Below are 24,522 nucleotides of genomic sequence, written 5' to 3'. Positions count from 1 at the left end.
CTGAATCAAGTCATAATAGAAGGGGATGCCAAAACAGTAATAGACTCAGTCAACTCTAAGAAAGAAGACAACTCGTGGATGTAGCAGGAGATAGAGGACCTACAACACCTCATGGAGATACACATGGCCTGGAAACTAAAGTTTGTCAAAAGGATTGCAAACAATGCAGCACACACAGCAACTACTAAGTTAGTCGTTAGAGAAGACACAGAAAATGTATGGCTAGAAGATGGTCCAGTCGGGATCAAAAAAGAAGATACTATGTGTATGACTTAGTTTTATCAATGATATTTAACATTTCAAAAAAATAAAAAAAAAGGAAGCAAACTCAGTAGTTAGTGCTATAACAAACAATGCCATTGCATTAAAGTATACACAATTTTTTTTTTTATTATAGTTTTTTATATAATCATATTTTAAAATGAAATATTTTTTTATATATAAATATATTATTTTTATATGTTATAATCTTCATTTAAAATAAACAAAATAAAAATTTGCAAAAATTATTATATGTATATTAGTTTTAGAGAAGTATTATGGTCACAAAAAAAATCTTATAAAAGTAAATTTTATATATTGATATAATTTCATATAATACGTTAAATCTATTTTATAATAAAAATAATTTTATAATTTAACATATTATATCTAATTATATTAATTTATAAATTTACTTTTACCAAATTTTAGATAAAATATTTCTCTTATTTTCAAATTGAGTTCCACGTGTTTACCAAACCTTATGAATCGTTCTCATGAAGCGTCGGACTCACTCCAGATACTTTCGTGGAACGGAGGCGGACTTTCCAATAGACGGACACAAGAATACGACATAAATGCACTTTTCGCATCCCGTTCACCTCCTAACCCACCATTACCGAACCATCAACGACCACACAATTCTCCATTATCAATCCCAATTCCCACTTCGAGGATAGAATTTCTAGTAAGCATTTCTTCTTTCATGTCGTCGTTGGATTGCTGCGACTCTGCGGGATCCTGGGTCAACCCCTACGGCCTGTTGTTCAATGCGCTCGCTCTGATACCGTTTTGGCACTACTTGTTGGGCTTTCTGATCGTTTCCGTTCTGTTTCTCTACAATTTCTTGGAATTCCATCTCCTGGAAGATGTCTTCTCGGGGTTCAGAGGGAGTCCCGTGAGCCTGACTTACAACTCCTGCTCCCATATATACGACAGCGTCGTTTCCAAGTGCCGCGTTCTTCGTGGCCGGTACAAACTATAATTTTTCTTCGCGGAACTCATTTGGTTGCCAAGAAAATCGACGAGAACTTTAAGGATTTGAAAAGAAAATCTGTGATTTTGGTTCTATAGAAAAGTACAATGTGCAAATTTTACCTGGTTACATATTTTCTTCTCGGTTTGCTGGGAACCAAACGAACTCGAATGAATTTGCAATTGTTACTAATAGAAAGTGGATACTTAACAATGCGAGTTATTTGTGGGAAATGACTTATGCTTACTGCAGGTATTTGGCGACGCCATGGCTCTCAAGTCCTCATATACAGACTGTTTTTCTGAATTTCCATGGGAGACCTCCTGCCTTCAGCTACAGAAGGTAGTGTTTGTTTATTATTATTATTATTATTATTATTATTATTGGATGTATAAAGCTTTTTTGTTGTTAGTATTAGTCTATTTAGATATTGTGCGCTCTTTGAGTGTATGCTTTTAATGGTGAAAAGTGGGCAATCAAGTCGGTGAGATAGTCTAGAATTAAAAGGGGATGACTGTGGAAATAGGATATTGAGAGCATGGAGTTAAACATTATTTTGATAAGAATTCAATTAGGCGAGTAGCAGAAACAGTGGCGAAAAGCTGAGAGCATGGAGTTAAAACATTATTTTGATAAGAATACAATTAGGCGAGTAGCAGAAACAATAGCGAAAAGCTAAGTCCTATTCAATTTTAGGATGAAAGTGTGCACCAGTCTCTTTGGATCAATCCTATCATGGAAAGTAGAGGATGTATTTCAAAATAGCAACTCCTTTGCATGAATTTACCAAAGGGTAGTATGATATAAAGGACCAAACACCAAACTTCTCTCTCTCTCTCTCTCTCTCTCTCTCTCTGTGCATCAGCCTTTTTGGATCAATCCTATCATGGAAAGTGCAAGATGTGTTTCAGAATAGGATGTCCATTATACGAATTTACGAAAGGGTAGATTATGCTATGAAGGACCAAATAGTAAACTTATCCAAACCTATCATGGAAAGTGCAAGATGTGTTTCAGAATAGGATGTCCATTATACGAATTTACGAAAGGGTAGATTATGCTATGAAGGACCAAATAGTAAACTTTGCACCTTCTCTCTGATACGTACACAATTGATACTCCTTGCATTCCCAATAGCTTCTCTAAGTTTATATCTAAAATTGCTAACCAAAACACATTTTATCTAGTTTAGCTAATGACTTTTACAATGCACCTCACATCAGCTTATCTATTTTTTGTCTATATCATTTAAATATTCTTTTTTATTCATTAAATATATCTTCTAACTACCAATGAATTTTCAATATCTTCAATTCTTTTACTAATTAAAAACTAACCAAAATTGCTTTCGTACATCTGGGCATAGAGTAGATCTAGAGCTTTTGAATTATAGAAGGGTGTTACACGAACATTAGACAAATGCAATTTTCCAGCAACAAAGAAAGCCACAATTCTGGGTTTTGATTTGAAATTATTCAACAAATGGTCATGTCCTCTGACACATCTAAACACCACACCCACACACAGCACAATGTCCATCTTAAAAAATAATCAAGAATCTTCTGACCAACTAAACATGCAACAATAGAAAAAAATATAATAGAAAGTGAACCTACATGGATGGAGGATGAAGGGTGGAAAGAGAAACAAATACTAAAATATTTTTAGATTAGCGAATAGTAAAAGTTAAATGTAGAGAAGTTGATTTTAATGGCCTAGATCTACATGATTTTCTTATCTCTATTGCACCTACGTAGCTAGGGCATTCTTTGTATTGTACCTGCATATGCCTATTCTTTGATCAATAAAATTTGTTTACCTATCAAAAAAAAAAAAAAAGGTTAAATGTAGAGAATGTACTGTAGCAAAATGTAAAATGAATATATTTTACAAAATCCAATGGAGATGAATTTATGACAAGTTGGTTAGCCATTTTGCATTTATATGCAGAATGGCTAACTCGTTGAGAATGCTCAAGTGTTGAATATCATTTCAGACATGCTATAATTTGTAAAATATATGTGGGAAAAAATGTATTAGATAATATGCTAGAAACAGCCCAGCCATGGCCCTCAAGAGGCAGAGAGGGTTTCAGTTGTTGTTTAATTTCTTAGACTTCATTTGTCTCTTGATTTTTTGGTTGTAATCTTTTGGAGAACATCTTAAATAAATATGGTCAACTTGAGATTGAGATTTCTTTGAGTATTAACACAATTCTTATTTCTTTTCATAAAGGGATCTACTAGGTTGATGTAAATATAACCTTGTCTTCGAAACAACCTATATATCCCAGTTTTGCTGTTCTTTGTTCAGCAACAAAGATAATTCTCTATATACTTATCAAAAAAAAAAAAAAAAAAACAAAGATAATTCTCTATATGGTTTCAATCTGAACTTTAGATAGATAGAGATGGCGTTTTCTAGTAGCCCCTAATGTAATGAAAAATGTCCACCATGTGCATTTTTAGTCGTATTCTTTTGATAAATTTTGAGGACAATTTTGGTTGGTCATTTTTTCTGCAATTGTTGGGTTAGTTTTCTGTGTGGAATCTGATTGTAACAGTTGGAATACTAACGCTCAATCCAATATTAGTTTTTTTTAGATTGTATTGATTTACACTTAAGTGATCGTGTGGTCATCTGGAAGTTCTTTATAGGCGTCATGTTTCCAACATATAAGCAACATGGACTGACCTCTGGTTTTAAATTCCTCCTTGGATCATTGTAGTGTGACCAGAAATAGCATATCCCAAGTTCCAATGAGCGCAATGAAATTTCCTCATTAAGTTCCTTGCAGAAAAGAAAAACATCTAGCATATATTATGCTATTTCTAAGTCTGGTGCCTTTACATTTTGATTGACCCAAAGATAAGCTAATGCATAAATTAACCTGCCTATCTCTCATGTATACATGGTACATACTAGGAGAGAGAAATAAACAGCCAACCAGGTATTAAACTTACCATCACAGATAGATGAGATATCTCTAATATGTTGTTCTCTTTTTTTTTGATAGGTAAATAAATTTTATTGATCCACGTAAATAGGCCAAGCCCGAGTACACAGGGAGTATACAAGAAAAAAGCCTAGTTACAAACTAAGTGCTACGGATAGTGGCGGAAAAGTCACTAAGACTCGTTCCATTTAAAACTATAGTAGTTGCCCAAAGGAGTAGAGTGTGAAAGAAAAAAGCTCGAAAAGCATCAGGAGAGCGCTCCTTGTTCTCAAAACAGCGGCTATTTCTTTCGGTCCATGTGCACCACATTAAGCACAAAGGTACCATCTTCCATACCGCTGCAATCTGGCGATTCCCTCTTAGCCCTTGCCAGCAAGACAGTAAATCGATCACCCTCTGTGGCATGGCCCAAGCAATGCCAAGCCTCAAGAAAATCTCATACCATAAAACATTTACTGTGTCACAATGAAGGAGAAGGTGGTCCACTGATTCAGCGTTGTGTTTGCACATGAAACACCAATCCATTATGACGAGTCCACGCTTTCTTAGCTGGTCTATGGTTAGGATTTTACCATGAGACGCCACCCACCCAAAGAAAGCAACCTTGAGGGGAACCTTGCTTCTCCAAATGCTCTTCCAAGGGAAGGCGTTGGGGGAGTGATTCGTCAAAGACTTGTAGTACGAACGGACTGAAAATTTCTTATTCCCTGTGCATGTCCATAATAATCTGTCTTCCCCTCCAGCCCTGATCTTCAAATCATGTAGTGCACTATAGAAGTCAGTGATAGCGCCCACCTCCCAATCTTGTGCTGCTCTAGTGAATCTCACAGACCAAAGTACAGAACCATCGGTAAGACACATATTTTCAGCCACTGAGGAATTCTGATCAGAAGCTATCCTATAAATGGAAGGGAAAGCATTTTTTAGGGCAACATCACCACACCAAATGTCATGCCAAAATCTAATTTGTGTGCCCCTTCCCACCACAAACCTACAATGGCCCCGAAAACCGTCCCATCCACTCCGGATAAATTTCCAAACTCCCACACCATAGGCTCCTCTTACTTCCTTTGTGCACCAGCCACCCCACTCACTTCCATATTTGCATTCTAAGATATTTTTCCATAAAGCGTCTCCCTCAAGATGATACCGCCATAACCATTTACCAAGAAGAGCCTTGTTAAAAGTTCTCAAATTCCTTATGCCCAAGCCACCACAGGACAGAGGGGTGCATACTGTATTCCATTTGATCAAGTGGAATTTCCTTGTATCCTCTAAACCTCCCCATAAGAAATCCCGGCAAATCTTCTCTAGTCTATTCGCCACTCCTGCTGGCACTGGGAATAGAGAGAGAAAGTACGTTGGAAGGTTAGAAAACGTACTTTTAATAAGAGTGATTCTTCCCCCTTTAGACAAGTAGATTCTCTTCCACCCTGCCAGTTTTCCTTCAAACTTCTCAATGATCCCTTCCCACATAGACTTAGTTTTATGAGGGGCCCCCAAGGGGAGTCCAAGATACTTCATAGGCAAGGATGAGACCTTGCAACCCAGGATGGCTGCCACCGTACCTAGGTTGTCGACTGTGCCCACAGGGACTACTTCTGACTTGGATAAATTCACCTTAAGGCCTGATACAGCTTCAAAGCAGAGAAGAAGTGCCCGTAAGGAGCGGAACTGTTCCTGGTCTGGGTCACAAAAAATCAAAGTATCGTCAGCGAAGAGAAGGTGGGAGACGGTTAAGCTGCCATGTGTGGAACCGCCCACCGTGAAACCTGAGAGAAAACCCCCCTCCACCGCCCTTCTCAGCATTCTACTTAGCACATCCATGACAAGGATAAATAAAAGTGGGGAGAGAGGGTCCCCTTGTCTCAAGCCCCGAGAACTGTTGAAAAATCCTTCAGGAGTGCCATTGACCAAAACGGAGAATCTGGCTGTTGTAATACAGTGCTTAATCCACTGGCACCAACGTGTCCCAAAACCGTACCTACCAAGAATATACAACAAAAAATCCCAATGCACGTGATCAAAAGCCTTTTCCATGTCTAGTTTACATAAGATACCTGGAATGCCGGATCGGATTCTACTCTCTAGGCACTCATTGGCGATAAGGGCTGAGTCAAGAATTTGTCTTCCTTTCACAAAAGCGTTTTGGGACTTCAAGATGATCTTTCCCAGTACTTCGCTCAACCTCTTCGCTAGAACTTTGGAAATGATCTTATAGACCCCACTTATCAAACTTATGGGACGGAAATCATTCACTTCCACCGACCTTGCCCTCTTGGGAATGAGGGCGATGAAAGAGGCATTGAGGCTCTTCTCGAATTTCGTGAGGGCGTGAAATTCGATAAAGACCTTCATAATATCCTCCTTGACAATGTCCCAACAAGCATAAAAGAAAGCCATTGGAAAACCATCAGGTCCCGGGGCTTTGTCTTTATTCATACCTTTCAACACTCCAAGAACCTCGATTTCATCAAAAGGCCTCTCCAACCAAGCCGCGCTTGAGTGATCAATGGAATCAAAGTCTAGTTCGTCAACCTTGGGCCTCCAAGAGTATTGCTCTGTCAAAAGCTTCTCATAAAACTGGACAATATGCTCCTTGATGACATCTCTACCCATTAAAACGCTTCCATCCGCATGAAGAACCTCTATAGCATTAGTTCTTCGATGGGAATTGGCAATTCTATGAAAGAACTTTGTGCTCCTATCCCCTTCCTTCAGCTAAAGGGCCCGTGATTTTTGTCTCCACATAATCTCCTCCATAGCAGTAACTTTTTCCAAATCAGCAACAACCGTCACTTTTCTTGCCCTATCATCTTCTGATAAAGTCCCTTCTACTTCTTTTTCATCAAAATGTTGTAGTTCCATGAAGAGTTTGTTCCGCTGGTCGTTGATGTTCCCAAAGACTTCCAGGTTCCATTTTTTTAGATCATATTTCAAAGCTTTTAGTTTCCCAGCTAGTATGAAACTAGGAGTGCCTGTGAGCTGGTAAGATGCCCACCATGCGCTGACTTTCTCAACGAACCCTTCCGTCTTTAACCACATGTTCTCGAACTTAAAGTATCTGCGTCCCTCTTGAATACCCCCGCAGTCTAGTAGAAGGGGAAAATGATCTGAGCAAAGTCGGGGAAGCCGTTTTTGACATAGAGTGGGAAAGTGGGTTTCCCAAGAGGAAGAAACGACAAATCTGTCCAAACGCGACCATGCCCTTCCATTGGACTAGGTAAAATCTCCCCCTGCCAAGGGGAGATCCACCAAGTCTAGATCAAACAAAAGCTTGGAGAAATCTGCCATGGCTGAATCCGAGCTAGGAACCCCGGACCGCTCACTAGGAAACCGAGTGATGTTGAAATCGCCCCCTATACACCACGGTATATCCCACCAACTGCAAAGGCCAGCTATCTCATCCCAAAGAAATTTCCTGCTACTATCATAGTTAGGCCCATAGACACCTGCAAAGCCCCAACAAAATCCATCATCCACATTAGAGAAAGAGCAAGCTATAGAAAATTCCCCAACACATTCATCTACAAGATTAATTGCTCTTTTGTCCCATAACACCAGAATACCCCCAGAAGCACCCTTAGAGGCAAGAGTGGTCCATCCTGCATACGGACAATGCCACAAGCTTCTAACGATGTTTCTATCGACATATTTTAGTTTCGTTTCCTGAAAACAAATAACATCTGCCTTCCATTCCCGTAATAAGTTCTTGATAGTGAGGCGTTTTTTTGGGTCATTCAAGCCCCGAACATTCCAGGCTAGAATCTTTGGCTTCATGGATCACCAAGATTCGCCCTATCTTTAAGTCGTCCCCTGCTCGTGCTGCCCTCCCTTGCATCATAGTTTATGGAACAAGTCAGCCTTTTAAGTTCCCTATCTTTCTTCACAACAGATTTAGCCAAAGCAGGCTGACCCTCTCTCATGGCGATGAGTAAAGCTTGCAACTGGTCCTCAAAGCCTTCGCAAGATATACCCAAGCAATGCCGCATCTCATTCACCTTCTGTATGACCCAGTCTGGTGGCAATGGCAGTGACTCAGTTGAACAATCTTCTGGTGGCAGTGAGCAAAGAGGGCTAGGTACTTCCTCGGGTTCATATGGTACAGCGGACAAAGAGCCATCCCCTAACTCTTTACAAGCTAACTGTAAATCTGACCCACAGAGGGATCCTTCGTCTGAAGACCTCCCACCCAAGAGAGAGGCGTCTACCTCATCATCCATTGTGCATAATACCTTGGTCAAGGTCTCAGAGAGACCTTTAGAGAGAAAGAGGGTTTCGGGAATCACTCCCGTGTCTAGGCCAGGTGCAGACGAAAACCCATCCCCGTTGAAACTGCTTTCCACGATCTGAAACTGGTCCAGAGTGCCACACTCAGCTCCATCGTAGGCTCTCGGCCTGTTCTGTGGCTGCCGCGAGATGGAGGTGGGCACTGAGGCGTCATTCCCAGGCAGCCCGTGTGTATTCTCCGGTGGAAACTGTGGGGAAAAACGCTCGGCTGCTTCCGTGTTCTCCGTACCGCCGTCGGAGGGTTCGCCGGAGACCAGCGGGACATTCTGCGACGGTGGGTTGTCGGTCTTAGGTGCCGCCGGTGGAGAAACGTTTACCGAGCCCTGGAGAGCCGACCCGTCTGAGGGAAGCGGGTCTAAGGCTTTGGAGGGCCTGCCCGATGCCCGTGGGCTTACGGCCCGAGAAAGAGGCCCTGAGGCCTGGGTCTGAGGACAGGCAGGGCCTGCCTCAGATGAAACGAGTTGGCCCACGTGAGGGATTCCGCTGGTGGGCCTGCTTGGCCTCCGTGAGCTTACGGCCTGTGGGAGAGGCCTGGTGGCCCAGGTCTGAGGACAGGCAGGGCCTGCCTCACCTGAAGCTAGCCCGCCCACGTGAAGGATCCCGTGTGCTAGGCCTCTTGCCTCGTGGGCTATGCTTGTGACCCGTGGGCTTTCGGCCTGCAATTGTGGCCTTGAGGCCTGGTATTGAGGGCAGCCAGGTTCCCCCTGTCCTACGGCTTCTCTTATAATTACTTGCCTTCCCGATGTTTCTTGCAAGTCTTTTTCAGCACCATACCTTCTGCCCAGTTCAACCTCCTTACCGTGTCCCATCACCATGCTCAAACCCAGGTCTACCTTTTTCATCAAAAAGGACACATCTTCTAGAACTCCTGAAAGTGAAGCTCTGACACCCCATAGAATGCCTTCAACGTCCCCCACTGACCGCTGGGTAGCCCCTCCATTGACCGCTGGGTATGATGAAATTTCCCGTTCTGGCGAAGAGCCGGCCAAGACCGAGGCATAGGTTGCCGAAGTGCTTGGTTCCATACTTGAGCCACCAGCATTCCCTCCCTTGCGCAACCCACCCTCCATCTGCGCCACCATCTTCTGGCGTTTTAAAGGCTCGGCCACTGCAGACTCAGCCACCTTCTTAAGGTGGTAAGCAAAACCATCCCATCCACTGCCCTTATCTCCCTCGGGTATGATCAGCGAGCCCTTCCTTCTTTCGTTGTTAAACTCCTCCAACAATAAATAACATCCCCTTGAGTTTTTGAGAAGTTGTATAATGAAGACCCCGTTACCTATCCTAAACTTTCTGAAAAAGCCTTCACGCCGACGAGAATCCATGGCTTCACCCACCATTCTAACCACCCATGCAACTGTCGCACCGTTAAGGAGCAAAAATAAGGCCATACGTCTGTTTCTTTCGGTAATGCGAAAGAGGTTGGCACCCACCTTAGTGAAGAAGAAAGTTTTTGATTCAATCGTGAAACGCCTAGCCTCAACCATCATTAATAAGAAAGCAAAAAAACGGAAAGAAAGAAAGGAAGAGAAGGGAGAAATTTGAGGAAAGGAAAGAGAAGTCAAAGAGGAGGGAGGAGATCAACTCCGGCGAGGGGCGCCGGAGGGAAGGATGTGTGTGTGCATGTAGTACGGAGAGAAAGGATTGGTGCTTTAGATGATATTGAAGATCAATCACATGCTATAGCTCCTATGTTGTTCTCTAATATGTTGCATGCTGAACTATGATGTTGATTTTCTACATCCCACACTGTTGCCTCCTTGGGCTACTGCTGCAGTGAACTCTTGCAGATTTGTTTGTGTAGGCAGTTATATTATTCCAAATACAGGTTTTGTATCGCGTCTGTAGTAGAAAGATGCAATGATATTTGTTTCATGCATCAATTTGTAGTTTTTTTGGTAACCTCCTACTCACCTTCTCTTTCGTTTGTTTGGTTGGCTTTGGGGGAAAGGTGGAAAGGTTCCCTTTGGTTAAATATCTTCAGGGTTTCTCCTTTTGTTAGATGATGTAAACGCCGGAATTTATTTCTTAAATTTTGATCCACGGTTCTATCTAACAAAATATTCATCTGTGTTTTCTCACAGACAACTCTTTCATGCTACTGATGGTGGAACCATTGCTTTGGATTGGCTAATGAGTCGTGATGGTACATATGAAACATTCACCTTGAAGTTGATCACTATAAATATATATGCATATACATACACTTGTATGCATGAAACTTCAGTATTTGTTATAATGTCACTAAAAATCTTGGGTTGGACTATTTACTCAACAAAAAAAAAAAAAAAAAAAAAAAATTCTTGGGTTGGAAAGCATATATATAATTATTTATAACTCCGTTTGCTCATTTTCAGAACAGTGAGATTTATTGTATGATGATTTTGCAGTTTATGGTCATTTCTTATGTTTCTTGTTCAAATATGTATTTTCATGCTTGTTTATAATATTACCTGGAATGGCCAGGTATTTCTAGTCCTTTGTTTAATAAATGTTGCTTTTTATGTTCGTAATTCATGAGTAGTGATTTTGTACTAACTTTATAGTGGCAAAGCAATTTGATCTGAACTGGTGCAATCATTTATAGTATCATCTCCCTCCCTCCCTAGGATTCTGTTATTAATATAAACAGAAACTATCCATGGAGAATAATTTGTTTCTGAGCTTTGAATCCTTTTATTAATAAAAAATATTATCATATGGTACCAATATAATAAAAACTTGTGATTCAGTAATTGATAAAACCTTCAGAATGAACTGGTTTATAGTATCATCTATGAAATAGTTATCATATGCTGCCAGTATAATAAAAACTTGTGATTCAGTAATTGATAAAACCTTCAGAATGAAGAACTTCCAGAAAGGTTGCTAGATGATACCTTGTAAATAATCCACCTTTCGGTATTTAGCGTCTTGGCCTCTTGTAAATATTGAGGTGATCCACGATTTCAGGATCCCTCTTATTAAGGCAACACAACTCAATTATCATGACACGTCTCTTCCATAAGTTTTCCAACTTAAGGATCTTCCCTAGTGTAGCCATCCAAGGAAAGAATGCTGCTCTCAATGTTGCCTTACTCCTCTAGATAGACTTCTATTCGTGAGGGATCAATGCGTTATAGAACAACTTAACTTCAAACACCCCTTTCTTGGACGTGATCCATCACATTTTGTCTTCCCCATCCCATCTTAATCAAGTAGAACGCAGTTGATCATAGAATAACTAAAGAGATCCATCCACCTATCCTCTGCCTCTTTGATAAAATTCACCGTCCACTTGAGGATGGTCACTTGAAAGTTGTAAATGCTGTGCCATAAATGTGTCCAAGGTACGAACACTGCAGAATAGATCCAGAAATACCCCTTAAGAGGCTGATCTCCACAAAACACATCATACCAAAACGTTATTTTGGATCCGTTGCCCACTTCATATCTGGTATGACTTGGAAACTCTCCCCAGCCGGTTTAGATATTTTTCCATAATCCAACCCCACAAGTCTCTCTCACCTATCTCACTTCATTAGAGTTCCAACCACCCCAAGAACTATCATGCTTCATGTCGATCACTTGCTGTCTGAAAGCTATCCCATTCATTGGCGCACTGCCATAACCATTTCGCCAAAAGGGCTTGGTTGAACAACTTAATGGTACCCAACCTCCCTCTAAGATTGGGGAGAACCTCGGGCCAATTCACTTGTTAAATTTCAATTCATCTCCCTTGCCACCCAGTAAAAAGTCACTTTATAACTTTTCAATATGGTTGGCTACACATGTAGGAACAGGGAATAATGAATAAATTATCTCTAACTTCTCTGTCATTAGTATAATTAACCATGCTAACTGTTTGCACACTCTTGTTTACTTATATATATATATATATACACACACTAGGTTAGGAGCACGTGCAAAGCACGTTTATCTAATTGGGTTTAACAGGTTTTTTACAAAAATAATATGGTTTTTTTTAAAAAAAAACTTGATTAATGAATAATTTAATGCATAGAGACAAAAAGGCAAACTTTAGCAAATATTTTTGGATAATGATAGGTTGGTAAGCATAATAATTACATATTTAGATATATTAGAAAACAAAAAATTAGTTCAAAATTAAAGTCAAGATACATTATAATAACATAGACAAATAAAAATAGTATCATTGCCACTACAATAAATACTACCACCACACTTAAAGAACGCATAAGATTTGAGATTTTTTTGGGATGTTGGATGATAAATCCAAATCACGTGTTTTGATATAATTTTTTTTAATCTCGACATATTTGAACAGATCTTGTTTAGATTTGAGTGTTTTTCTTTGTGGGGGGTTTTTTTTCGTTTTGTACTTGTTCTTTATTGCCATTTTTTCTTTCCTACATATCTGAACATTTATACTCAGATTAAGCTCTGAGTGTTTTGGGGAAACATGTGAGAGGGTAGGTTTGAGGGGGGTAGGTAGAGAGGCAGACATCGGAGAGTGGGAGGGAGGTTCAAGATGAGAGGAGAAAGGGAATCGGGAATGAGAGAGAGGTAGAAAAAGACAATTATATCCCTAAAATAAGAAAGTAACGGATTTAACGAACTTAATGGAAAAACAAGAAAAGTTAACGGAAAAACAAGAAAAGTTACTGTAGCAGTTAGATAGCCACTTATTATAATAGAATAGATATAAAAAAAACTCGCTGTATATTTTGTTGACCTAGATAGATTCAACGAACATGTTTACTAACTTATTATGCTTTTTCTGTTTTTTTTTTTTTTGAGTTTTGCTACATACAAGTAAAGTTGCGTACTAATCTGCGTACCAATACTGATTCATTCATACTTAAATTTTAAATTAGCATTGTTTTCAATAAAATCTACTTTTTGTCCAATCACAATAGATTGGTGCACATATTAGTGCATAATTGTGCTTGCAACTAGATTTTTTGTTTTTTTTTTTTTTTCCTTTCAGTCTTGTGATCTTGAGTGCTTATGTTCATGATATTGTAAGCCTTTTAGCTTTTTTTTTTTTTGTTCAATTATGGTATTATTTTACAGTTTCAGGGGGTGCTTTACTAATGGATTCTTCCATTTCAAAAAATGACACAACTCCTCTCATCGTAGTGGTTCCTGGATTAACAAGTGATTCTGCATCAGCTGTAAGTTCTCTACTTCTTTTTCACTTGCTTGTAATAATGCACCAAGGGTTTCCGAATGATACTCTTTGTAGCTTAGGAATACATGTTTCACATTAACTTCCTGTTGGCTTGGAATTTCTGAATGAACTTGAATTTCAAGTTACAACAGATGGGAAATATCATTGGAAACCAATGATGTGATTAATATGGAAGCTTGATGTTCCTGTTGCAGTTTGATGGCCTTTGTTGACGAATCCTATTACCCCACTGTAAATCTGGGCTCAGTAGCTCCACTAGTGAAGAAAGTGAAAATGCTTGCATAGGACGTCAATCAGTAGCTTCAGTAGTGAAGAAAGTGAAAATGCTTGCATAGGACGTCAATGAAATGTTATGCAGTTTATGTAACCTGGAAAATAGCAGATCTAACTTTTGAAATTTCCAGCAAGTTGGCTTCATTTTACAAGCTTCAGGGCTCAAATTAGAGGAGATTAAAAGAAGCAAGGATGATATCATTCAAAAATGGAATTCGCTAATAAATACAAAACTTCCTGCTACAGCACAATGTCTACAGAACTACTTGGGATCCTAGTTAGTTGGCAAACAAGTCTATGAAACTTTTATCCTCATGCCATATGGACCCACTTTAGACTTGGGTATGCCAAGCCAGTTCAATTCTAGTGTTGCTTCTGGTGTGGGGATTTTTGTTTTATTTATTTTTTATGTCATAAAATATATTATAAAACATCAAGCTGTACCACCCCAGGTGCATGGAGAACAACAAAGTAGCACTTCGAAGAAGAAATGGGAAAGGAAAAGGAAAAGAAAAGAAAATTGAAACATTAACTCCTACAGTTCAAAAAATCAGTAAAACCTAAAACTGAGCCTGAAGAGCCAAGAGTGATGACCCATGAGTTAGTTAAAAAAAACCTTCTCTGGCTGTTGACAAGGAGGTTTCTGTTGCCTCATATTTGAGATATCAGGATGAGGGAGTTGGTTATTGTAATCTTAGTTTCTCCAGGTATTTCAGGACTGTGAATTGGGGGCTATAGCCGCATTTTCTGAGTGTTGAGTTCAAGTTGCCCTCTACTGGAGGTAAGAGTTTTTATGAGATTAACAGTGTGTGGTATGCTTGTCTTCCCTTCAAAGAATACATGGGGTGCTAAGGTCTCTGGCCTTTTTTTTCCCCTAGTTTTATTGTGGCACTGCAATGGGAAAGATCTTCAACATTGAGAATTTTCATAAGGAATGAATTTTCATTGTAGACGGGTTTTATGTGAGCTTCGTGGTGAGTCAAATGATCATCCTCTACTTCACTGTTTGGTGATGAGAGAGATTTTGTCGTTTCTTTGATTTTTTGTTGGATTATAATCAGTGATTCCAAGGACGTAAATGAGTTGTTTATGCTGACAATGACAGAATGGCTGCCGTAGTTGGAACTTGATTTTTGTGTTTAATGTGAGAATCTGGTCCAAAAAGAATAGGCAGAATTTAAAGGGGTGGACTGATTTAATTTTCTATTAATTTTTTTTTTAGAACATTTGTATGATTGGATGAGGGCACCATGCAATATACATTCCACTTCCTTCTAAGAATTCCTTGATCATTTACCATTTATAACATAATCTATAGGAGTATTTCTTGCATACTTCTAGACAAAAGAAAAATTCTATGCTGGGCGGAATGTGGGCAATGCTGAATGGATAGATTACAGTTTGCTGAATATGTAAGAAAAGGAAAAAAAATACTCCTGTTTGTTGACATAATTAGAGATAACGTATGAATCCCCAATCTTTGGCGAAGATGTGTACCTGGAGTAATTGGGTTGCTGAAGTTTAATGACACTGCAATAGGTCCTCACCATCGACTGTTACATAATATATTTTCTAAAGCCAAAATCATTTTTGAGTTCTCGTACCAAATCTGTCCCAGCAGCATTTATGTAATGAGGGAAACTGCTAGTCATTGGAGACTAATTAAAGAAAAATGGATGAAAAGAATAGATTCAGACTTGGACCATGCAGCTAAATGTAATAGTCTTTCAGTCTCAAATTCTAAGCTCATCTAGCATTAGATACATCCAATCAAGTTTAGGAACCAAAAAGGGAAATAAAAATGGAGAAAGGACATGAACTCTTTTCAGCTTGTATATATTGTGTGTGTAATTATGTTCATATTATAGGTATATTCTTATTATAACGGTCTTTCATAATGTTAAACGGTTTTTATATGTGAGAATTGGGTTGTTCTTTTAATAAGGGTAAAAGAAAAATGATTTGAGTAATATTGTATGACTTCGTCTTGCAATACCTATTGCAGTACATAAAGCATCTTGCTTTCAATATGGCGAAACACGGCTGGAATGTAGTGGTTAGCAACCACCGAGGATTGGGTGGTGTATCTATTACTGTGAGTTCTTTCTGCTCTCTTCTTAGCTAAGCGATTTATAAAATGGATTTCTTGGGTGTGGGGGTCGTGGTGGTTACTTTGTTATGTACTTTCATTTTAAATGATCTTATGCCATCGATTATGGTCAATTGGCCACATAATTTTATAACTCATATATCACAATATCTGTAAACAGTTCCAGTAAAACATAGCATTGGGTGCACTAATTAGGTAACATGAAGCAGTATGATATGGTTTGTGAGAAGTACCGAACTGTCTCATTTGATCTTACCAAACCTCTCAGTGATAGTTTGTGATTGGAAAAATCTAGTTACAAGTACAATTGCGCAATAATATGTGCATCAATCTAATGTGATTGGTTAAAAAGTAGATTTTATTGAAAATATTGTTAATTTAAATTTTGAATATGAAAGAATTAGTATTGGTACACAGATTAGTACGCGACTTTGCTTGTACGTAGCAAAACTCTTTGTGATTTAGGCGATATTTTGGTGGGAAAAGGCTTGCTTCAGATAAGAAGAAAAAAGTCACCGACATAGAGTTGTGTTTTGACTCAAATGCATGTGGGAAGTCCCCAAAATCTAGCCTCATCAGTATGGCTATGTTTTGGTAGCCTTTTGTTATACATATTTATCAAAATTGGTTCCATTTGACCTTTCCAAGTCCTCATATTACAAAAACTGAGAATTTATAACTCATTTTCATTTGTATATTTATGCAGGAGCAGCTCTTTAAAATAAAAAATTAGAAGTTTGTAATACTACTGCGCAAAGAAAAAAGGTTTAAATAATAACTCGATTCCTGTGATTTTCCTTAATCAAATTACTCCCAGTGCTTTCCCTTAAAATCAAAATATTCCCTACGCTTTTAAATTGAGCTTTTTCCTCCCTCCGTCTGCTTTTAAGATTGATTAAATTAATCTCTGTTAAAATTCTGTTACTAAATTGTGAAACATATTGATGTGGCATTACAACTAGCATGACATGTGGCAATTTTTGTGACAAATTAAAAATTAAAAATTTGAAATATTAAAAAAATAAGAAAATCTATTAAGAACAAAAAACTGAATTTCGTGAAATTTAAAAATAAAAAAAAAATTATTTATATAAACCAAATTAGCCGGCCACCATTGATAAGGCCTCCTATTGGTGGCCCTTGCGGGAGACGACTCCCCTCCCCACTTGCTTCTAGTGTCACCCTCATGGGCTTTTTGTTTTTTATTTTTTAATTTGTTAATTTGTTTTAAATTTTTTGTTTTCTATTTTTAATAATTTAAATGTAAATAATTTACCTATAAAAAAAAATAATTTAAACGTAAATTATTCATCGAATGTGAACAATTTGTTGTTATTTTCTTGTTTGAAGAAAATATGGGTTTTGTTTCTTTTGTTAAATAGTAGGCTTTTTAATTTAATTTTATTAATTTTTTTTAATTTTTAATTTTTTATAAATTTTTAATTATAATTTTTATAATTGTCTTTTCTTTTTTTCTTTTTTTCATATTTATTGTTTCCTTTTATTTGTTTACTTTTTAAATAAATTTTAAATAATATTTTAAAATTTTCATGATGTTTATACATGTGGCCAATGTGACGTCTGAAATGACATGTCGTATTGTCATTGCAGTTGATATGACATTTCTAGCAGTTTACTTAATGAATTTTACTTATAAAAAATACTTAATAAATTTTGACAGAGGGACTTATTTAATTTTTCTTAAAACCCTAGAGTAAAAAGTTCAATTAAAAGTACAGAGAGTAATTTTTTTTGTGATAAGTAAAAATTTTATTCATCAAATGCAATAGGCTAAGCCCATGTACATAGGATGTATACAAAAGAAATACCTAAATACATTCTAATACTAGAAAAACGAGAACAAAAACTCATAAATAACCCCTCCCTTAAGAACAATAGCTGAAACCAACTAAGCAAGGAACACAAAAAATTTCCAATACTCCAAGGAAAACTGCAATTTTAGGTCTCCAATACTTCTAAGGGAAACTGCAAGGACTACTTTATAGTTAACCTAAGGAAAAATAACATTTATGCCTCTTTGTCCTTTGGGCTTTTTGGATTTTAAGACCTAAGTTTTTTAATTTCTGATTTTAAGACCAAAGCTTTGGTCATTTTGAAATCAATGACCTTTGTCCACTTACTACCTCAAAGCATCTGTCAGAAGGGGTTGCTCGCCCACCACTGTTTAGGTCTTATTAGCCTGAAATTAGAAAGTCAGTTTTTAAAAGCCAGATGGCTCAAAGCATTGGAAGTGTGTTATTTTCTGATATGAACCTGGTAACTATGCACAATTTTATTGACATAAATGCATATGTGCTAGTAATTCTGTGTGTATTCTTTGTATGGGTCAAGGTGAATTCTTTTATGAGTGTTGAAATAAGAGTTGGGCATCAGTGGACATGCGTTTCATGTTTTCAAGTGGTTGGCAATAGGCATGCCAAAAGGAAGTGCACTAAAACTCTTATGTAGACCCTTTTGTTGAACTCTTAGTATGGCAGCTATTATCAATGCTGCAGTATCATATGCAATTCGAAAAAAACAAAAAAAAAAAAAAAAGAAAAAAAAAAAGAAAGAAGAAGAGAGAGACACACTAGTTAAAATACTCCATTTTCTATCAGGACCAGTGTTTCCTTTTCATATTAACATTTAGCTTCTAAAATCAGTGAAATATTCTCAAGGAGTTGCTCTCTTGTGATGAAAGTGTATCAAATAAATCTAGAAATTTAATCTTGTTGATAATTTGAAAGATTCTGTTTATGCAAACACTGCTTTATCCTTGATTTGATTCAACTGAAAGTTAACTGCACTTTGGTTGTGAAATAGTGCCTTCCTTCCTTTGAGAAGCTGATTATCTAATTAGTGTACTTTTGACAGCCTTCCGTAATGTTCGTGGATTTTAACCTCCTTTGCTTTTTGTTTCACACTGTTACAGTCTGATTGCTTTTATAATGCTGGATGGACAGAGGATATACGTTTAGTCATCAATTATCTCCATAAAGAATATCCTGAGGCTCCTTTATTTGCTGTTGGAACTAGCATAGGTGCCAATGTTCTGGTATGCTACTTTTATGTGCTGTTAACTGTTCAATTCAGCACCCTCTCTCTATGCTTTCTGTATAAAACTTGCAGGTTTCTTTAGATATTATTAACTCTTAACATCTTATTAAACAGTTCGATTAGGGTTGAGGAAAGCTGATGCTTTCAAATTAATAGCCTTCTCTTATTCTATTATATAGTATCTATCTCTCCCTTTAAATTGGACTTGCTTTCCCTTTAAGCTGGGGCAGTTTGATTAGTGTGGTTGCCACAAGCTTTGTTATTACAGAAATAATTGATAGCTAATGATTTTAGAAAGTATTCCTCAGAAGTTGGCATCACAATTGCTCTTGCTTTGTTCTCATTTCTAGTCTACTCTTAGTTCAAGGATAGTGCTATATCTCCTATGAAAGGGATGCCCTACCTCACTCTTCTACCAAGTTGTACACCCTTTGTTCACTGCTCCGGCTCTCTATTTTGTATTTTCTGACGTTTTAGGTTGATCAATTTGGGCGTTAAGTGCTTATGACCTTCCCACGCACTTAGCACTTGTATATTGATAGTCATTTTCTTCATTCTTACTTTATCATAGAGATAAATATGTATTGCATTATTAATTGGTTGTTTAGACTTATTGCTAACTGAACTGCTCACTCTATGTTGGAAGTAACTTAAATTGACTCTGACTTCGTTATTTCTTTATCCAGGGTTGCAAGCATAAAACTTGCTTATATTGTTTGGAACAAACAACATGATTCATTATTAGGCATGTTTGGGTAATGGGATGAGATGAGAATTCTGTGAATAGTAACGAAATGGATTGAGTTAAGATGTTTTATTGGGCTTTGGGAAAGGAGAGAGAAAAAGTTGAATACAAATATTATAAAGTTAAAATATTGTTAGAATATAATTTTTTAATATAATTCTTGTTTTGAAATTTCAAAAAGTTGTATTGTTTTTTGTGTTTTGTTTGGAAGTTTGGAAAAGTTGTAATGATTAGGTAATGATTAGATGAAAAAGTTGAAGATTTAAAATTGAAAAGTGTTTGTGTTTGAGTGATGTTTGGTAAGGCAATTATGAGAAGTTTTGAGATGAGATGAGATCATCTCACTTCCCAAACAAGCCCTAAGGCTTGTTCTGTCTTTCATTTATTTATCTTGTGAGTAGATATTTATCATAATTTTGACATTATATAAAGGTTAAGAATTTATACTCGTGCAGGTAAAATATCTTGGGGAGGATGGAGAGAACACCCCTTTGGCTGGTGCTGTAGCTCTCTGCTCTCCATGGGACCTTTTGGTTAGTATATTAATTGAGAAATGTCACTGATGTTCGTTTTACATTTCTAGTGTCACCCATGCTTTAAGAGTTGAGATTTTTCATGTCCCCACTATGTACCTTATGGTTATCATGAATTAAACCCTCTCCCCTTTGCCATTATTGAAATATTTCTTGCTCTTTCTGTTTTTGTGCTACTATAGGACAAAGGGTGCTATTATTTTTTGCTTCTTTCATGTGTCTTGTAGGTTCATAAATGGTGGCATGAATCTTTATCTCGTTGGAGAAAAAGAAATATTGAGATGTACTAAACTAGCATGCGTAGGCAATGCTTCTGTATATATCCTGCATACTTGGGGCTCTTGCCTATTCTCATGATCAATAAAATTTTATTTTCCGAAAGAAAAAAAAAAAAAATACTGAGAGGTACCAACCACACACTATATATTCATTAGCTATAGTGAATTGCAGCTCATTTGACTTTGACTAAGAACTTGAATTTGTGTCATTTGATTTGGACATTTATTATTTTTGGCAGTTATTCTGAACTATTTACTAACTAGATGCTATGTCATCCTTTTTCCCTCCTATATAGATTGGTGACAGATTTATATCCCGCAGGCTGGTGCAGAAGTTTTATGACAGAGCACTCACTATTGGCCTTCAAGGTTATGCACAACTGTATGTCTGCGCTTAACTATTTAATTGTGGGTAGGATGTAACTCCAGAGTTTTCCATTATATATAGGCTTATATGTCTGGGTGTGTGTTTCTGGGAATATCTCGAAGAAAAAATTATGATATCACTAAAAATGGTGACTATTTTTGGCCGCTAGATATTATATGATAATTTTCAAATTTCTGCAGACACCAGCCTCGCTATTCTCGCCTTGCTAACTGGGAAGGCATAAAAAAGGTAGACATAATTTCTTCTGGCAAAGATTAATTGTTATGCATCAGACTTGCAACAGAACTGTCGTAAACAGATATATCAACTAACAAATCTGAGTGGTTTTTGACACTGTTGCTGATGAGTGTTCCTGTTTCAGTTCCTCTCCATGAGAATTTAAAGTATTTTCTTCAATTGAGCTCTCATGAACATACGAACAGTCAAAATTTTTATCACTGAAGTCCCATAAATATTCAAGATTTAATTCCTTGGCAAAACTAGAGATGCTTATGATGCCGGAAAAAAGAAGAATTAGACCTAGTAAATGCAGGCTGTCCCTCATTTTCTTTTTTTTAATATAGGTATGTTTTTCATTTATCCATTAAAGGGTCTATTTCTTGTGCAAATCTTGTGTACTAGGGTTATGCCCTGTTGCGTTTTCTAATGAAATGAAATTACATATAAGAAAATATAGGTAAATTCATCTGTTTCAACCTCATGTTAATTCTCATGGGAGACTTGTAAGACCAATAAACTTGGATACTTTCCTGAGTGCATTGATGTTGCTTTAAGTTACTCTAACATTAGACAATAATCATTGCTCATAATAAGAGATATTTTGCAACTTGTCAGGTTGAAGTTCTTGGCATCTGTCATGATACTTTAATCGTGCATCAAATATTCGCCGGAAGAAAGTCACCAAAGTATTTTGCAATCTACAATATGGAAAACAATTTGAGTTCATATCTTAAAACTTTATCTTTCAAAAGTGTTTTAAAATCCCTCATAATTTGAAAATTTCAGCTTATAATATTTAAATTCAAATATTTCTTTTAACACTCTGCTGCTGCATTTTCCATGTTGTAAGCACACAATTTATATCCAACGTTTATATCTCCCTTTAAGATTTAACTACGAAACTTTCAATGAAGATAAAGTAGTTATGTGGTGCCTACTATTGTTAGGTGGTAATGTTTTGTGGCATGCTCTTCTCATCCATCCTGATTTAACTAATACAATTTGTTTGGTTATCCTGTTATGCATCAAAGTCGCGCTCTATTCGAGATTTTGACAACCATGCCACCTGCCTTGTTGGAAAATTTGAGGTATATGGCCTGACATTCATGCTATGTTTTTCTCGCCTTGCTTTCCTTTATTGACCAATAGAATTATCTTGCTTCCTCAGACTGTGGACACATACTACAGGCGCTGTAGCAGCACTAGTTACGTAAGAAATGTGTCAATACCGCTACTCTGTATCAATGCTTTGGATGATCCAGTCTGTACAAGGGAAGCCATTCCTTGGGATGAATGCAGGTGAAGCTGCTTGTATGGTATCTATCATGATTTCTTCTATTGCATTTTATGGATCTGTTCTAACACTTTTGTCTTTAATAGGGCAAACAAAAATATTGTGCTGGCTACAATAAAGCATGGAGGACATTTGGCATTCTTTGAAGGAATAACTGCATCTGGCCTATGGTAATTCATTCTTCAGAGTGATGAGGATATTACACTAGTGTTTCCTGTAGAAATTTTAATGTATTTTTCTAATTAGCTTAGCAGTATCCAATTTTTCTCAAGCCTCATAATCGCAGATTTCTATCAAAATTGAGAGATCAATCCTGATGTGAAACAAGTTGCCTCACTAGGTGCATGACAGTTTTATGGGTACATAGCATCTTGTAATGATTTCTCTTGATTCAGAATACTTCCTTCGGGCGCCATAGAATATGATCAATATCATCCTGCACCAGCTTAGATGCTTATGTAGATTGCCAGCACAAACCACTCTTCTAGTCTTCAACTGTGTTTGGTATAGGTGTTTTCAAATTTTCATTTCTTTTCGCTTGTAGGCTGACCTTCTTTTTGCCATGTTTTGTCAGGTATGCATGGTTGTGATAGGTTTTATTTGGATATTGGGCAGAATCTAGGTGGCCCTTTTTAATGTTACTGCAACCGAATGCCTAGATAAGGAACTTTTATGCGATTATTGTCGCATCAAAATTTCATTGGATTTTACTAATATTTCATTCTCTAGGCAGTCAGAAATGGGTAGATCTCTCCACTATTCATTAGAAATTGGATTGTTCATTTTCTCTTGCAGGTGGGTAAGGGCAGTTGAGGAATTTCTCAATGTCCTACGCTCCAGCCCATATATGCATGTGCAACAGAAGGTATTATTTATCCTTAATTTTCTTCTTAACCCAATGCACATGATAATTGAGCAATATAAGTTCTTTTTCTTGGTACAATTTACTGCTCATTTCTCTTAGTACTCTTTATTTTTACGTGCTTGCAGATGTGGAGCTCTAGCCCTCATTCATCACTGGATTCCACAATCGATCAGGGTCCATACGTAAATATCGCAGATGGAATGGTGGCTGCAATGTGCAATGAGCAAAATAAAGATGACATGGTAGAGGAATTACCTGAACCGCCGAAGAATTCTGATGAAGAAGATAATAAAATGGCTTTTGAAGCAAAACAAGATGAGCACCAGACAGAAGCAAAAGATGATGTTTCCCCGGATATTGCAGAAACCAACAACCAAACTACCTTTGTTCAGGACGTCAAGCACTTTGATTCAATTTCTCCAGTTCGAAGATGCTTAGATCTGCTGTCTCGGCAGAATAGGTGTTCCATATGGTTGCTTGCTTACATTGCTATTATAACAAGTTGGCCATTGGTAGGCTCAGCTCTGCAAACCGTCTTCAGAAAGAAGCTCAGAAAATTCTCACCTGCTGCTTTGTTCAGAACCTATGCTCTTAAATGATTGTTGGTATTCCATACATAGTTCTATCATTTGTAATTCTGAATTTGGAGTTGGCCTCTATGATCTATATATTTCTTTACAAATTGTCTATCAGTTCTCAATAATTTAGCAAACCAATCTCCGTGAGTTTGCAAGAATAATAGATAATGAACAGAAAAATGTAACTTGTAAAAGTTTCTTCTTTTACTTTAGACAATATAATACAGTCCTAAAGTGTGCTATATACAGTCTTGGAGTGTGCAGGCCCTCTATTTGAAAAAAAAAATGGACTATCATTAAAAAAATAATTTTTTTATATGGGTTCTAGATTTACTTACTTTTTTCAAAAAAAGTACGTTGAAACTGTATATTTTAGAATTGCAAATATATTTTTCAATATTTTGTGGTCTTTTACTATTTCAAGTTTGTTTCTTGTTTTAACTTTCTAAATCTCTTAATGAGATTAAAAAAATAATGCTAGATACAGTAATGAGTGGGGCAAGTACTGTACACTTAAAAAAGAGTGGAGTGTATTATTAAAAAA

At 37.2% G+C, this 24,522-nt stretch overlaps 1 protein-coding gene across 2 annotated transcripts; it reads left to right on the top strand.

The window, feature by feature from the left end:
• The first annotated feature begins 741 nt into the window (after positions 1–741).
• On the top strand, positions 742–24,220 carry LOC122296008 (embryogenesis-associated protein EMB8). Of its 2 annotated transcripts, XM_043105367.1 has the most exons (14): positions 742–1,233; positions 1,490–1,579; positions 10,568–10,629; positions 13,521–13,621; positions 15,917–16,006; positions 18,954–19,076; positions 20,279–20,356; positions 20,931–21,016; positions 21,202–21,250; positions 22,273–22,329; positions 22,410–22,540; positions 22,622–22,705; positions 23,331–23,400; positions 23,526–24,220. In XM_043105367.1, exons 1-14 carry the CDS (start codon positions 746–748, stop codon positions 23,997–23,999), a joined length of 1,983 nt encoding a protein of 660 aa, XP_042961301.1. In that variant the 5' UTR covers positions 742–745; the 3' UTR covers positions 24,000–24,220. The 2 variants fall into 2 exon arrangements, with proteins under 2 accessions (XP_042961301.1, XP_042961302.1); XM_043105368.1 differs by lacking the exons at positions 23,331–23,400; positions 23,526–24,220 and adding an exon at positions 23,110–23,324.
• Positions 24,221–24,522: the final 302 nt, after the last annotated feature.

This window comes from Carya illinoinensis, chromosome 15, assembly GCF_018687715.1.
Source record: "Carya illinoinensis cultivar Pawnee chromosome 15, C.illinoinensisPawnee_v1, whole genome shotgun sequence".
NCBI classification, from domain to species: Eukaryota; Viridiplantae; Streptophyta; class Magnoliopsida; order Fagales; family Juglandaceae; genus Carya; species Carya illinoinensis.
The sequence above is the reverse complement of the archived record's forward strand: the minus strand, read 5'-3'. Positions and strand labels throughout refer to the sequence as shown.

Bases quoted from the DNA above. Each gene is read 5' to 3' on its own strand.
- LOC122296008 (XM_043105367.1), top strand. From the start codon at position 746: ATGAATCGTTCTCATGAAGCGTCGGACTCACTCCAGATACTTTCGTGG. The intron at 13,622-15,916 runs GTAAGTTCTCTA...TACCTATTGCAG, and splicing joins CAAGTGATTCTGCATCAGCT to TACATAAAGCATCTTGCTTT. The intron at 19,077-20,278 runs GTATGCTACTTT...ATACTCGTGCAG, and splicing joins GCATAGGTGCCAATGTTCTG to GTAAAATATCTTGGGGAGGA.